The 16,020-nt window shown below is 60.6% G+C and overlaps 1 protein-coding gene across 1 annotated transcript in view; it reads left to right on the top strand.

Annotated features, from left to right (window-relative positions):
- JPH3 (junctophilin 3) overlaps positions 1–16,020 on the top strand; it is a 108,278-nt gene that overhangs the window by 85,698 nt on the left and 6,560 nt on the right. The window contains exons 3-4 of the mRNA XM_005592738.5: positions 12,064–12,188; positions 14,691–15,571. Of these exons, the coding sequence (XP_005592795.3) occupies positions 12,064–12,188; positions 14,691–15,571 (1,006 nt within the window). The remainder of the gene's footprint in view (positions 1–12,063; positions 12,189–14,690; positions 15,572–16,020) is intronic.

Raw genomic sequence — 16,020 nt, forward strand, 5'->3', positions numbered from 1 at the left:
GCTGGTCTTGGGAGGAGGCCTGTGTGGGCCAGCTTTCAGTGCAGCCCCCGCCCTCTGCTCTAGACTTGGGTGTACCCCAATCCCACCCCAGGCCTCCAATGCAGTCTCCCAAGTACCTCCAACCTGTATTACTCTCCTGCCCACCCTTCAAAGTTCAGCTCACTGTCACCTCCTCCAGGAAGCCCTCCCTGACCACATGAGAGTCTCTATGGAGGCTCTTAGCACCGCTCCTGCCCCCTGCAAGGCTGCGTGACAGTTCCACCCAGTGGCAATGGTGATGGCCAGTCAATGCCTGTCTGACCCACTGAGCTTCCTGGGGGCAGGGCTGGGTCCACCTCCCTCCCTCCCAGGGGCTCAAGGAAGGCGGCTACCAGAGTGAGTGAAAGTAGAACCCTCTCCTGACTCTGGTCTCAGCATCCTTACTAGGAATGCAGAGCCAGGGTCACGGCCACAGGCAGGGGCCTTACTCAGGCCCTGTGGGGTGCACAGCCTCCAGCCTGGGACAGGCACCCAGCTCTCAGAACAGCCCCAAAGTACAAACCCCAGCTGCGCGGCCGTGTCTCACCATCATCTGCAGGCTGGACAGAGCTTGGCCCACCTGGAGGGATGGGCAGGGCGGCTCCTACCTGGGCCTCGCCTGCTCTATTCCCTGGGCTTACCTTTCAGGGTGTAGCTAGGTTTGCACCAGTGGTCATCACGTGGGCTCATCTGCCCCTGGAGGTGTCCCAGGCAGGCCCAGCCTCTGGTTCTAGGCTGCACCTCCTCCCTCCCAGCCTCCCTCTATGCCAGCCCCAGAGGCAGACACAGCAGCAAATGGAGCTGGTGCTCCAGGCCCCGGGGGCCTCACAGCTGTCCACGTCTGCATTTTCTATTTTTTGTCTCAAAGGAGGAGGCCCCCAGGCATGTAAGCCTCAGGGTCTACAAAATGTGGCTCCTCCTGTGTCCCCAACTTTTAGTGTCATCAGGGTTGACATGCAGGACATCGCCCCACACAGGACACAGACTCAGCCAGGTTCGCAGCAATAAATCCCCTGGAGGAGGCTGAGGTCAGAGCTCCCAGTGCCTCTGCTCGGAGGGTTGGGAATCTGCATTTCTGTGATGCACCCTCCCCCCTCAACACACACAAACCCTCCCCAGGTAATGCTGCAGGTCTGGGAACTGCACAGGTGGGGGCACCCCTGTGGGTTCCACCTGTCCTGAACATGGCCTCCACTGAGCTGTGCCCACTTTTCTTCCTGGATGGGAGTCCCTGGCTGTGCTCGGGCAGGTCTGTCAGCCTTCTAGCCCCTGGGGGTCAGACGCCACTTGTCTGTTTTGGGGGACGCGGTTCAGCCCGTCACGTGTGTGTCCCCACCTTGCAGAGCTGAAAGGTCTTCCTGCAGTGAGAGAAACACACAGTTTAAAACATGGAAAGTTGTGCCGGGCGCGGTGGCTCAAGCCTGTAATCCCAGCACTTTGGGAGGCTGAGACGGGCGGATCACAAGGTCAGGAGATCGAGACCATCCTAGCTAACGTAGTGAAACCCCGTCTCTACTAAAAAAATACAAAAAACTAGCCGGGCGAGGTGGCGGGCGCCTGTAGTCCCAACTACTCGGGAGGCTGAGGCAGGAGAAGGGTGTGAACCCAGGAGGCAGAGCTTGCAGTGAGCCGAGATCTGGCCACTGCACTCCAGCCTGGGCGACAGAGCGAGACTCCGTCTCAAAAAAAAAAAAAAAAAAAAAAAAAAAGAAACATGGAAAGTCCACCTGCCTTCTGGCTGCAGCCACCTGGTGGCCTGATTGGCCGCATGGGGGCCATGAGCCCCTAGGTTTGAGACCCTGAGGCCCCCGGTGTGAGCCTGGGCGTGTCCCCTCCTTTCCATGGCCTTATTCCTCTCATCTGTGAAATGGGTGGTGGGGGGACTCGACCCTCCCCCCACGCTCCCCCAGTCTGGCTCCCATCCTGCCACGTTGGAGCTACCCACTCCGTGGTCTCTCAGTCTGTAAATATGACCAGCCCCTCCATCTCCAGCCTGGCCTCTGCACTCCTGTGTGGCCAGTGTCCCCTGCAATGGGTGTGGACAGGGAGACAGGTAGGTGGGGGTGGTAAGGGATAGGAGCTTGAGTCCAGAGGACCTTCTGAGACCACCTGAGAAGCCTCAAGAGGGACCCCAGGCAGAGCCTGTTTCTGTTCAACGATGTCACTCCCCTTTGAAAATGTAAGGCCGGGTGCAGTGGCTCACACTTATAAACCCAGCATTTTGGGAGGCTGAAGTGGGAGGGTCTGTTGAGACCAGCCTGGGCAACATAGCGAGATCCTCTCTCTACAAAAAATGCAAATAATATTAGCCGGGCACAGTGGCACATGCCGGCAGTCCTTCTGTCCATTACGTAAAATGTCTCCCTGGGAGACACCAGGACATTGACCACACCAAGGCTGGCTGGCCGGTGCCCCCAGGGCTGGGGACTCAGTGCAAGAAAACTCAAGGCCAGCCTTTTTTTTTTTTTTTTTTTTTTTGAGACGGAGTCTTGCTCTGTGCCCCAGGCTGGAGTGCAGTAGTGCGATCTCGGCTCACTGCAAGCTCCGCCTCCCGGGTTCACGCCATTCTCCTGCCTCAGCCTCCCGAGTAGCTGGGACTACAGGCGCCTGCCACCTCGCCCGGCTAATTTTCTTGTATTTTTAGTAGAGACGGGGTTTCACCGTGTTAGCCAGGATGGTCTCGATCTCCTGACCTCGTGATCCGCCCGTCTCGGCCTCCCAAAGTGCTGGGATTACAGGCTTGAGCCACCGCGCCCGGCCAAGGCCAGGCTTTTTAAAGGGTGTAGACACGGGTGTGGTGCCCTGAGCTGTCCCGTGTGGTCTGGATTCTTGACGCCACTTCCCCAGGGCCCCAGGCGAGTAGCTCAAGTCTGGCCTTGAGTTTTCTCATCTGCAGAATGGGGGTCTTACATTCCTCATGGAGTGGGGGAAGGGTCAAATGGCAAATGTGTGTGGAGCGTCAGAGCACAGCCAAGCTGCCCACCAGGGCTCTGCAGAGGGGCTGCGGGGCCGTCTCCTGCAGCGCTGTGACACTCAGTACACGGCCAAGGAGGAGCAGTGAATGTTATGATTCCTACCAAAGCCAAAGGCTGACTCGTCTGCTCTCAGCCTCATCGGTGGGGACCCAATGGATGAGGGCTTTTCTGGGACGTAGATGCTGAGTTCTCGTCCATGACGCCCCATGCTTCATCTCATTCCCACGTATTGATCATTATTGAGACACGTTCGTCTCAGGCTGCAGGCATTAATAATGCATAAAAAGAGTGAGTGTACCAGCCAGCCGCCTGGGAAGGGCAGGCATTACACAAAGGGGAATCGATCTGCATTTGCTTCTCCCTGAACTCTGGCTCTCGTCCGCCAGCTTCTCTCCGAGGGAACTACAGTGATGGGCTCTGCCCTGAGGACGCCTGGTCCCCTGAGGCCCCTGCTCACAGCCAGGAGGACGCAGACAGAGTGTCTGCACTGGGGCAGGCCGGGCTTCGGGAGCTTGCAGCAGGGATCCAACTCAACTCGGGGTACTCGGAGGCTTCAGGGAGAGGTGTCCTCACGGAGAGGGGAATGAATGAGCCGGGGGAGGGACAAAGGCTGCCTGAGAAGAGTTCCTCCAGGAGCAGGAAGGGCCAGAGGCCTGCATGGCCAGCCGATTCCATGAGGCCAGCCTTTCTTCACCATTGAGGACCCCACAGAGGCCGAAGCTCCTGTGCTGAGATGGCCTCTGAGGTTTCATGTAGCTTTCTGAGCACTCGTGTTGATCAGCAGAGAGCCCAGGACGTGGAAACGCCCCAGATATGCATCCCTGTAAGAGTCTGGAGGGGCACAGCCAGAAACCAACGCCCTCGGGGAGGGTGTCAGTTGGTGGCGAATGGGGCCACAGGGCCCCTCAGTGCCCCTTCGGCCCGGGCTCTGTGCAGCCCGAGGAAGACAGGAAGTGTGCGATGCGAGGCCAGGCATCACCAGAGCGTTCATTTCCCACCCGGGAAGCCACTGTCCTGCCCTCAGGGAAAGAGACACAAACAAGATCAGGAAGCAAAGGCTGCTGGGGCGTCCGAGCCTACTCCTCACTCCAGGATGCTCCCCGGGTTCCAGAACCTTCCTTGTCAGGAGACGGGGGCAGCCTTGCCTGCCTGGCTGCCCTGCTCTTGGCCTTTACCCCTGTGGTGGCTCCTCCTGAGGCAGCCACTGATGTTGGTCCAGGCCAGTGCCAGGAGCAAAACGCCTCCGGCTTCTCGTGTGCCTCCCTCCAGAAGGCTGGCTGGGCCCCAGAATTCACCCTGAGCCTCAGCCGTGAGCCCAGCACCATGGGGCAGAGCCTGCCAGGCAAGTGGGCCTAGAGTGCAGGAGAGGCTGGAGCCGTGGGGAGGATGGGCTCTGCCCCTTACTTAAATGAAGCCCCCCAGATGGGGAGCAAAGAGGAGGGGGCTAGGGAAAGGGAGCTGCCCAGTGGTTGTCAGGTGCCGGGGACCCCATATTGCCCAGAGCCGAATGGAAGACATTTGTGCTGTAACCACAGCACTTCCCAGGGTCGCGCCTGCCGAGGGATGCACGTGGGTGCAGAGAGGAGAGCAGGCCAGGGCTGGGCCTCACAGGGCCTCGGCGACTGTGGAGCTGCAGCTGATGGCCACAGATTCAGTGACTGAGAACTACAGACTGTCCTTTCACAGTCCGGGAGGTCAGAGGTCAGACGTGGCTCTCACGGGTCTAAAATCCAGGCATCTGCAGGGCTGGCTCCTAAAGGCCCCACGGAGAATCTGGCTCCAGCCTTTCCAGATCCTGAAAAAGCCCCATGGGGAACTTGTTAGGATGCGGATTCTCTGGGCTACCCCAGACCCCCTGAATCAGAAAACCCTGGTGCGTGGCCTGGCCCCTGCGTTTCAGCACGTTCTCTATAGGGGTTCTGATGCACGCCCGGGTCTCGCGGAGGGACCCTTTGATCAGTGTGGTCACCTCGGCTCCCTTCTGGTGACTGCTGGAGTGGTATTTTCTAGAATATCACTGTTCCTTTCCCTATAAATCTCTGAATTATTTTCTCGGTGGTTACCTGGGGGATCTCGTGAACATGCTAACAGGTGATAGTCTGATGTGGATGCACATGTCGCATCTGCATACAGCGCCCAGCAGCCCCGTGTGTCAGCGCTCCCTTTGGGGAAGGATGGGGTGGGGGTCGGTCCCACCATATGCACACACCGCGGGGCTGCACGCCCTGCTTCCTGGAGACTCAGATTTGAAACTGGGCAGAGGGTCAGGACTTCGGGGGGGATCGGAGGCCACTCCCAGCCTCCGGATCACCCACCCTTCTTTTTGTTGTATAAATTCGGCTGCACCCCTGTTGCGACCCTTGTGTGTCTAGGAATGCCCTGCCCTGTCCTGTTGACCCCCAGCTGTCTGCAGGGGGCCCTGGCTGTCCTCTGACCTTACTTCCCATTGATAACGGGTCCTACCCAGCTTCTGGTGGTGAAATGTTCTCAGCTGGCCTCTGATTTCGGCTCCTACTGTCCCGTTGCTATCAGGGAGGTGGTTCAGGAGCTCCAGCTCCTCCTGCCAGCCCTGCCCCTCCCTGGGCTGCCCCTCAGCTCTGTGCCCTCACCTGTGCCTCCCGGCGGTGCCAGCCATACATGGCTACCTTCCTCCAGCCGCACACCTGCACCGTGGGGCCGTAGTGTTGACTCAGGCCACCCCCTCCCCAGAGCTTCCGAGAGCCTCCCTGGCGGACCGGCAGGCGCCCGTGGTCCCACGGAGTTTTTGCCAGGGTAATAACGCCTGGGTCTCGGCAGAGCAAGTTTGTGTTGATCCACTCCCCATTTCTACTTGTGCTTGGATCCAGCAGCCTAGGGATGGATCCTGAGCCCCCTCCTGGCCCCTGTTGGCCAAATCCTGCTGGGAACGCTGACCAGAGCCAGCCTGGCGCCTCCCTGGGGTGTGCAGGGATCTGCCCTTGTGATTGGTTTGGTGTCAGGAGGGGAGCCGGGAGATCCTGGGAGGCAGGGCTCAAGTGGGGAAGTCTCTGCAGGGGTCTTCCAGCAGGAAGGGCTGCTTGGTCTCTGCCAAGGGGGCGAAGGTCACCACTGCAGGCCCCGGAGGGAAGGTCAGACCCTCAGCTCTGTCTGCCCCGGTCCCTCCACCCTGAGTCTCCAGTCCTGTTCTTTCTTGTCCGGCTCTGGCCTCAGCACGGGACGCTGCCCTGCTGAGTCCGGCCTTCTGGGCCCTGCACTCCCTCTGCCCCTGGCTACAGAAGGTGGGGGTTTCCCGAAATGCTGCCAGGGAAGCCCCTTGGCTCTTACACTTCACCCTGAATCACCCTAGACTGTCGTCGTCTCTTGGATGAGGCAGTGGCCTCCACAGAGTCTCCCGTGGCCACAGTCTTCCCAGCTCTCTGGCCCCTTGGACCCTTCAAGAATCAGCAGAGCACCCCCCCCTCCGCCAGGTTCGCAGTCTCCGTGGGGATGGCCACCAGGGGCTGTCTGCGCCCCAGTCACCCATGCTGGGGTCCTCCTGGGCTGCTGGAGCCTTCTCTCCAGATCCGTGCCTCCCTGTTGCACGCCTGCTTGGGGCCCCTGCTGGAGATGAACCTGGAAGGAGGGAGGAAGGCAGGGCTGGGCAGGGAGAGGCTGGCATGGATCTTCACAGATGGAATCATGAGGCCATCCTGGATTATCCGGGTGTTCTGAGAAGGGAAGAGGCCACATGGTGACAGAGGCAGAGATGAGAGTGAGGCAGCCACAAGCCACGCTAGGAGCCCGCAGAAGCTGGGAGATAGGAAGGAGTCTCCCCCTGAGCCTCTGGACAGAGCACAGCCCTGCTGACACTGGGTGGAACCTCCAGCCTCCAGAACCGTGAGAAGGAACGTTTCTGTGTCAGGTCACCCAGCGTGTGGTCACATGGGTGACCGCTGCAGGAGGCTTGTGCCCTCACCACCCAGACAGACCGAGCCTCACTGGGCTGGTACCTGCTGCCCAGAGAAGATGGGCCTGGTGCACCGGGCTGTGTCGGCCTTATGCCCGGCCCCAGGAGAAATGTCGCCGTGACTGCCCGTGTGCTGTCAAGATGAGGAAGAATCCACCAGGGACGCGGGCTCTCTGAGATGCATCTGGGATCTCTGCGATGGAGGGTGGCGCTCGGGCCTGGGACCCGCCTGCCACCCACCTGGCTGCATCTGACTCAGAAAGGGCCCGTGGAGATTTCAGGCGCTCCACTGACCTGGGGGCAGGTGTCTAGTCTCCTCTGGACCCTGGCCAGCCAGTGGTCTTGTGGCTCAGTAAGAAGAGGGAGTCCCATTGTCAGGGGAAATCCTGCCCCCAGCCCGGGGGTAGACTTGGAGGCTCGGGTCAGTTCAACTTGGAAGGGGAGGTCCAGGCTACATCGAGCTGACCCCCTGACCACCTGAAGATGGGGACGTGGGCAGGGCCAGAGCCACCATCCCGCAGCTGTGAGACCCCCGTGGGGCTCGGAACCACCTGGGCTGCCAAGGTGGAGTCTTGGTGCCTTCATCTCCTCGTTTGTCAAAGAGGAGTGATCCTCAGGGTTGTCACGGGTGTGGAACAGGCCCTCTGGAAAGCTGGGGGCTGTCACCCGGGCCCAGCTATCACCTGAGATGTGCGGAAGACCCCTGACCTCCAGCTTTCCTGTTGGAGGGGAGTGGCTGAGGGCCAGTGAGAGGTGAGCAGTGACTCCAGGCCTCATCAGGAGCCACCTCCTGACCTCTTGGCTCCCCCGTCAGCTCAGCTCAGATGCCGTCTCTTCCAGGAAACACTCCGTGACTTCACAGTAGTGCTCACCTGGCTGCTCTGCCCACCTGCTCCTCTGGCTCTCCCCAGCCTGGGGGTGATCCTCCAGGACAGGGGCCCCTCCGGGTGACCTCTGTCCACCCAGCATCAACCTCCTCCCTCCAGAATGTCCTGGTCAGCCTTTGGCTCACTGCAGCCCCCACTGCAGCCCCCACTGCAGCCCCATCCTCACAGCACACTTCTGTGCTCACCGGGGCCCCTGGGGCACCAGCCGGCACGGTAAGGGCCCAACAGTGTCAGATAAAGGCTGGGTGGATGGGAGGGGTCCAAGGAGAAGCCCCAGGCCCGTTCTGGCCCCTGGGTCATCAGCATAGGTGGCAGCTGGGAATGCAGGGGCCACGTGCTATGAGGACCTGAGATGGAGGCTCTGGGACTCGCATCTTCCAGTGGACCTGAGCCAAGGAGCTGTCACTCAACAAGGAGCCGTCAGCGGTGGGGAATACCACGTTCTGACCTGGGCCAGGGTGTGGGGGGCGGGGACCCCACTGTGGGGATGTAGGCTGCGGGATCTCGTGGCCCTCCTACAGCAGACAGGGAGAGCCAAGCACCATGGGAGTGATGCTGGCAGGGCAGGAGCCCTCAGCTCAGGAGTTGAGGAGTAAGAGGAGGAGGAGGAGGGCTGCGTGCGTCGAGTGTGTGGCTGGGCTGGTTCCCCTTGCGTGTGGGTGAGTGGACATGGCGGGGGGACGGCGGGGATGGGAAGTTGGCTTCTAGCAGAGTCGCCATCCAGCAGGAGAGAGGAGCTGCCGGGCAAGGTACAGGCTGAGAACTCTGGAGTTTGCCCTTTCGGTGTTTCTCCAAGTGAGGTCCCTGCACCAGCGGGGGCCACCACCTCACCTGGGAGATAGAAGTACAGATTCCCAGGCCCCACCCAGACCTGGGGAATCAGACACTCCGGGAGTGGGTCGGGCTGTCTGGGTTTTATCCCATCCTACAAAGACCCTATTTCCAAATAAAGTCATATTCCCAGGTCCAGGATGAACGAATATTTTGGGGGGACACCACTTAATCCAGTGCAGGTGCTGACGGTAGGACTAGGAGTCCCCTCAGGCCCCACCTGCCCCTCCATCGTGTGTATCTGTGGCCTCGTCTTCTGTCAGCTACCATCTATGTCCTCAGTACCGTCCACAGCAGAGGTGGCCTGGGCAGTGAATCCTGCCGGCATCCACTCCACTCCCAGGTTGGAGGAGCCCAGGCATCTGGCCTAGCCGGCCTGTGGTCAGCAGTGGCCCAGGAACCGTGCCTTTTCTTGGCACTTGCCTCTGAGTCAGAGCAGGTCATGGGAGCCTCACATGCAGGGCCAGGCAGGGCAAGAAACATCACGACCTGTTCCTCCGGGGAAGGTTGCAAAAAAGGCGGGATCTGTGACGTGACCAGGTGGAGGCGCCACAGAGCCACGGTGCAGGTGTGGGGGGCCCCGGGTGAGCTCAGATGCCCACCTCGCCTGTGTCACCGCGGCCTGACCCTCCACAGGTGGGAGCCACAGGCATCAGGAGCCATTACCCCTTGGAGAACTGGGCGCCTGGCCGAGGCCTGGTGTCTCATAATGAACCTCTGCAGTGCATTTGGGAGTCTCCTCCTTCGTGCGATGCGCTTGTCTGGATTCGTTTTATTTTAGTGTTGGCACCACATCGTCTTTTTATATATGTGTGAACGTACATATGTAAATATACGTATGATGTTGGTGAGTTAATGTTGGTGGTATTTTTACTACGCAAAGATGTGAGAACCAAATACGGGCCCCTCCGGGGAGTTTCCCATTTGGTCCCTTGTGCCGCATGTGGTGGTCGAGGTCTGAACAGCCGGGGAGGGAGGTGCAAGACCCCATCCTCTCCAGGAGCTTACGGGAGTGGGAGACGTTCACGAAAATCACCCAGCACAGGAGGCAGGTGCATGCGGTCGTGATGGTTCCGGAAGGTCACGTGCATGTGGTCGTGATGGTTCCAGAAGGTCAGGTGCATGTGGTCGTGATGGTTCCGGAAGGGTAGGTGCATGCAGTCATGATGGTTCCGGAAGGTCAGGTGCATGCAGTCATGATGGTTCCAGAAGGTCAGGTGCATGCGGTCGTGATGGTTCCGGAAGGTCAGGTGCATAGGGTTGTGATGGTTCTGGAAGGTCAGGTGCATGCAGTCATAGTTCTGGAAGGTGTCCCCAGGGCAGGAGATGTTTTCCTACTTTCCTTGGCTTCCGGGGAGCTCGGAGCCTGCTTTCCTTCGGGTCCTGGGCTGATTCTCGGGCAGGAGCTGGGAGTGGGCTGTCCTGGGTGCTGCAGCATGGCTGAGCCTCGGCTTCTCTGTCCAGGGCCAGCTGTGTTCAGACTGCGCATCTTTAGTTTTGGGGCATCACAAATCCTCCTGGAATCTGATGAAAGCCGTGGACCCTCTGCTTGTTGGCAGGGGATCGTGCAGAAAATTTTGAGTACAGTTTCAGGGGATGTACAGACCACCCAAAGGCCTGGGATCAGAGCCCCCACAAGACAGCGGTGTGCTCTCTGGGCCAGCGTTTGGGGCACTCTCTGGCTCTTGGAGCCCTGATGGAGCATTCTCAGCAGCTTGCTTCGTTTCCTGGACACATGTTCTTGGCTGTGGTTTATATTACTCCTTGTATGTAAATGTCATAGGTTTATTTTCTTCTAGTAAAATTGTTCCTAGTTAGCACAGTGGAATTTTGAAAAAAGAACGCCGTCTTTCATGAAGTGTGTGGATTCCAGGTTTAGCCCATGGACTTGGAGTGACAGGTATATGGCAAAGATGGGGGGTCAGGCTGCGTAGAAGGTGTTTGCGCCCCCCAGGTGCATGTGTTAATCCTCTCCCCCAGGGCGATGGTGCTAGGATGTGGGGCCTTTGGGAGGTGACGGGGCTGAGGCCGGAGCCTCATAGTGGGGATTAGTGCCCTGAGGAAAGAGGCCTCAGGGAGCACGCTTGCCCCTTCTACCACATGAGGACCCAGCAGGAAGGTGCTGTCCAGGACCCAGAAAGTGGGTCCTCTGCAGACACCAAATCTGCTGGCAGCTTGATCTTGTACTTCCAGCGTCCAGAGCTGGGAGAAAAGCAATGTCTGCTATTCATGAGCCGCCCAAGCTGCAGTGCTGTTTTCCAGCCCGAACAGGCTAAGTCAGGAACCGTGAGCAGGAGACCTCCCAGGGAGTCGCTCGGAGGGGGATTGGTCGTGGGGGAATTGGTCATTGTGCCTCAGTTTCCCCAGTGTCAGGGAAGTGGTGCCCACAGCACTGGCAGGCCCCCCCTGGAGCCAGCACACCAGGTAGGAAGAAATGCAAGCCCCACGCCTTTGAAATGCACAGAACCCCATGTTCTGCCTTCGGGGCGTCCATCTAGTCCCTTGTTTTACAAAGGGCGGGCAGGTCCCCCGCAGGACTCAACAGAGACAGGGAGAGGCCAGAGGGGCCATGTGCCTGGCCGCCCACCGGTACCGTGGCTCCTTCATGCCACGGTACCTGTGGCATGTCATCTTTTGGCTGGGTAAGGGAACTGCCCACCTGCCCAAGCCCTGGGTCCCAAGTCAGAGGTGCTGGGATTACTGGGCAGGGAGGTGGTCCCGTGACCCACACCGGGGCAGCGGCAGGAAGCACAGACACACATAGCACAGTGGGCTGGCACCGTGTCTACCCTGTGGGTGGGTCTTCTGGGCTTGGACTCTTTCTGTCCATGTGCTGATGTTTGATGATAATTAGAACAGAAGCATTTTCTTTTTTTGTTTCCTTTTTTTTTTTTTTTTTTTTTGAGATGGAGTCTTGTTCTGTCGCCCAGGCTGGAGTGCAGTGGTGTGATCTCCGCTCACTGCAACCTCCGCCTTCCGGATTCAAGCAATTCTCCTTCCTCAGACTCCTGAGTAGCTGGGACTATAGGCATGCGCCACAACGCCCTGCTAATTTTTGTAATTTTTAGTAGAGACGGAGTTTCACTATATTGCTCAGGCTGGTCTTGAACCTCTGACCTCGTGATCCGCCCGCCTCAGCCTCCCAAAGTGCTGGGATTACAGGCGTGAGCCACCAGGCCCCGCCCTGGGGTGTTTTCAAGCACGTCCTGTGCGCTGAGCCTGGTTGGTTGGTGCTCAGCAATGTTCATTGAATGAATGAATGAATGAACGAACAAACGAACAAGATCCAGAGGTCTGAGGGCAAACACGGGGTGCTGGCATCTTGTCTTAGCCCAGCCCGTTCTTGGGGGGTTGGCGCAGGACCTCGACCCAGACCCCTGTCAGCTGTGCCTCCTGCCCCCCTCACTGTCCTCCCTGTCTCCCTCAGGACCTCCCACTCTCGGGCAAAGGCCGAGGCAGCCCTCACAGCGGCTCAGAAAGCCCAGGAGGAGGCGCGGATCGCCAGGATCACTGCCAAAGAGTTCTCCCCTTCCTTCCAGCACCGGGAAAACGGTAAGTCTCGCCTGGCCTGACACTGGCATCGTAGGGAGGGGGGTGCGTGGATGGCTGGGCAGTCCTGGCAGCAGATGCGTCCTCCGGGGCTGGCAGGCTCAGGTGGGCTCGGCCCCAGCTGCTCCCCTGCCCGGTGTCCACCTCTCCCCCGGAAGGTGCCTGTTTGTGCCGAGGCCTGGCCCGGCTCCCCCGGACGCAGGTCGTGTGTCTCGGCAGGTCTCTCCCGTTCCCACAGCTGCGTCCTTGTGGCACCATGTGTCGCTTGCCGGCTGTCCCTGACGGTGAATGCCCACCTGCCCAGCCTGTACTGTCTGCCTGCCGCCCTCCCCCAGTGTTGTTCTGGAACCTTCTTCATCACGATGGAACTATCCTGTCTGCTGGATCCAGTGTGGCAGCCACTAGCTGGGTGTGTCTGGGGTGCTGGCTCTTGACCTGCCTTTGATGTGAACTGACCTATGATTAAACACACCCGGTGGCTGCTGGGTTGGACAGCGTCACAAATGGCAGCTCCCGCTGTGCCCCTCGGAAGGAGCTGGAAGCTTGAAGGCACAGGAACGGAGCTGCAGGGGCTTCACGAGGACCCACCCTGAGTCTTCACCACGATGCTTCTAGGAACGTTACCTGCTCAGGAGCTCATTTTAGCTGAGGGTGCCCTCCTGCTGGGAGTCGAGGCCCCCTCTAGGGTGGGGTGTGCTGGGCCAGCCTCATGTGAAAGACCGGGATGCCATGCGGGAGGGCCTTGATCCCAGCCTGCTAGGTCCATAGTGTCTAAGGCACAGGAATGCGGGCCCCTCGGAAGCCCCATCCCAGCCAAGGAGGAGGTGCAATGTGGGTGATCCGTGGGCATGATCGGGGGCCTCTGACGGGGCCAGGGCTGCCCTCCACATGGGACCCTCACAGGGAGACAGAGGTGGTGGGAGGGCCTGGGGCGGGGTTGGGTGGGTACCTAGATGTCAGTGCAGTTCTACATGGACCCTCGCTGGCCCATTGCCTGCTCTGTTGGCAGGACACCCAACCAGGCCAGCCCTGCTTCTAGGGAGTGACCACAGAGCAACAGTCATTGAGTGAGACCTTAGAATGGCCCGCCCACACCCCCGTGTGACGTGGACTCAGATTTGAGAGGGCTGGCCACCCACCCAGAGCCACACAGCTGCACCCCAAGCCCCATGCCAGGGCCATAGTTTCGCTCTGCTCAGCCTTGCATCTTAGACCACCAAGGAGGAGGACGCCGCAGCCCAGCCTCGTGTTGACACAGCATGCCCCGAATCTGCTTGCTAATGTCTCTTTTCAAATGGAGGGCCTATCCGGTGCCATACCGAGCGTTTCTGACCACGCTGAGGGTAGCTGTGTCTCCCAGATCTCCTGCCCAAGGGTCAGACTCAGGGTACAGGCCAGGAGGATATCTCAGCATCAGAGATTCTAAGGTGGGGGGCGGCTCTTGGTGTCTGAGCTGGTCTCATGAGGTGGCAGCCCCAGGCGGAGCCCTGAGACCTCCGTCCCCAGAGGGAAGGTACCCCAAACTCCCACGAGGCTCTGCGCCATTTCAGCTCCGGCAGGATAGGGATGTCGGGGGGTCCCACGGTTCTGTTCCCTGGAGGGTAGGAAGCGCCGCATTCTTGGGTTTCTCCTAATGGAATACAGTCGGGCACGGCTCCCGTGTCCCTGCGTTGGCAGGAAATGAGATCCCAATCATGTTCTTGGTTCTCGGCTCCTGCTGGGAGCTCCGGAGCAGTCTTGGGGCTAGTCCTACGATGCTGCCCCTCCCTATCCAGGCCTTGGGATTGGCGCTGCCACCGGCAGACGACGGGGGCACTGCTGGCTGCAGAGTTGGCCCCTGGGTCCTGCTGGGACCTCCCCTTCCCAGGAGCCCCCTGCCTCTGCAGCTCTTTGGAGACCAGGGGCTTCTTGACTCCCTGCAGGGGAAGAGGAGCCCCGCCCTAGGACTCGAAGCCCCGTCAGCCTCTAAAGGTGGGGAGGGAAGCTGGCTCCTGGGCAGTCACGCTGGCCCGGGCACTGGCTGTTTCTCAGCAAAACTGTCCCAGCACCACGAGACAAAGTCCCAGGCGGTAGGGGTGGCAGCAGCCTTGCTGTGACAGCTCGGCCTCCCCAGGCAGGTGGTCAGCCAGGGTGAGGGGCTTCCTCTCACCCTCAGGACAGGCGAGTCAGGGTTGGTGGGACCTGAGTCCACACCCCAGCGTCCTCACGCGCTTTCCGAGCCTTGGGTCTCCCTGGTGGCCTGGGAGCTGCTGTCCGCCCCTCCTGTCGTGCCTGAGCCCAGCCAGCCTCCCTCCAAGTGTCTGTGGGGTGGGGACCACGGGGGTCCCCCAGAGGGCTTTGGGAGCCACGGTCCCCAGTTCCCTTTCCCTGCCTGCAGCCTTTCGGTGAGTGGGAAGCACCTCTGCTGCCCAGAGTGTCCGCCTGGCGCCCTGGCCCCAGGACCCGTGGCCTTGCTGCAGAGCGTGCTGGGTAACACCCCCGGTGTCCTCTTGTTTCCCCACACAGGGCTGGAGTACCAGAGGCCCAAGCGTCAGACCTCCTGTGATGACATCGAGGTGCTGTCCACCGGGACGCCCCTGCAGCAGGAGAGCCCCGAGCTGTACCGCAAGGGCACCACCCCCTCCGACCTGACCCCCGACGACAGCCCCCTGCAGAGCTTCCCCGCCAGCCCCGCGGCCACCCCGCCGCCTGCGCCCGCCGCCAGGAACAAGGTCGCCCACTTCTCGCGGCAGTTGTCAGTGGACGAGGAGCGGGGTGGGGACATCCAGATGCTCCTGGAGGGCCGGGCAGGGGACTGCGCCCGCAGCAGCTGGGGCGAGGAGCAGGCTGGGGGCCCCAGGGGCGTCCGCACCGGTGCCCTGCGCGGCGGCCTGCCCGTGGACGACCTCCGCACCCGAGGTTCGGGCCGCAAGCATCCCGGGAACCCCAAGCCGCGGGAGCGGCGGACGGAGTCGCCCCCGGTGTTCACGTGGACTTCCCACCACCGGGTCAGCAACCACAGCCCCGCGGGCGTCAGGCTGCTGGAGCTGCAGGAGGAGAAGCTGAGCAACTACCGGATGGAGATGAAGCCCCTGCTGAGGATGGAGACGCACCCCCAGAAAAGACGCTACGGCAAGGGCGGCGCCTGCCGGGGCTCGGGGGACGACCACCGCCCCGAGGACCGGGGCTTCGCGGTACAGAGACTGCGGTCCAAGGCCCAGAACAAGGAGAACTTCAGGCCGGCCTCCTCCGCGGAGCCCGCGGTGCAGAAACTGGCGAGCCTGCGGCTGGGCGGGGCCGAGCCCCGGCTGCTGCGTTGGGACTTGACCTTCTCCCCGCCCCAGAAGTCCTTGCCTGTCACTCTAGAGTCCGACGAGGAGAATGGGGATGAGCTCAAGTCCAGTGCGGTGAGTGGGCGGCCACCGGGCTGATGCCAGTGGCGGCGACATCTGCCTCTCTGCTGACCTGGGGTTTCCTGAGTTTGCAGCTCGGTCGCTGCTCCCCCGTTCCTCTCCAGGGGTGGAGTGGGGCTGGGGTACAGCTGGGAGCGGCAGCCCTCAGGTCACTGGGAGTTTATCTGGGAAGCTGGGACCATCCCCTGGGAAGCCAGGTAGGGGCAGGTATCACACCTTTTTCCGTGAGAGGGCTGCCCCCAGGCTGTCCAGAAAGCACAGGAACCTCCTGACCTAGGCAGCATGGGAGCCTGCACTCCCGCAGCTGGCTCAACCCCAGCTGCTCAGCAGTCTGTGCCCTGGTCAGTGGCCTTGGACTGTGAGATGACCACTTGAGTGTCCTGTGTCCTGGACAGGAACCCAGAGACCTAGAAATAGCTGGGGGCGGGGCTGGCCTGGGGCTG

This window comes from Macaca fascicularis, chromosome 20 (genome assembly GCF_037993035.2).
Source record: "Macaca fascicularis isolate 582-1 chromosome 20, T2T-MFA8v1.1".
NCBI classification, from domain to species: Eukaryota; Metazoa; Chordata; class Mammalia; order Primates; family Cercopithecidae; genus Macaca; species Macaca fascicularis.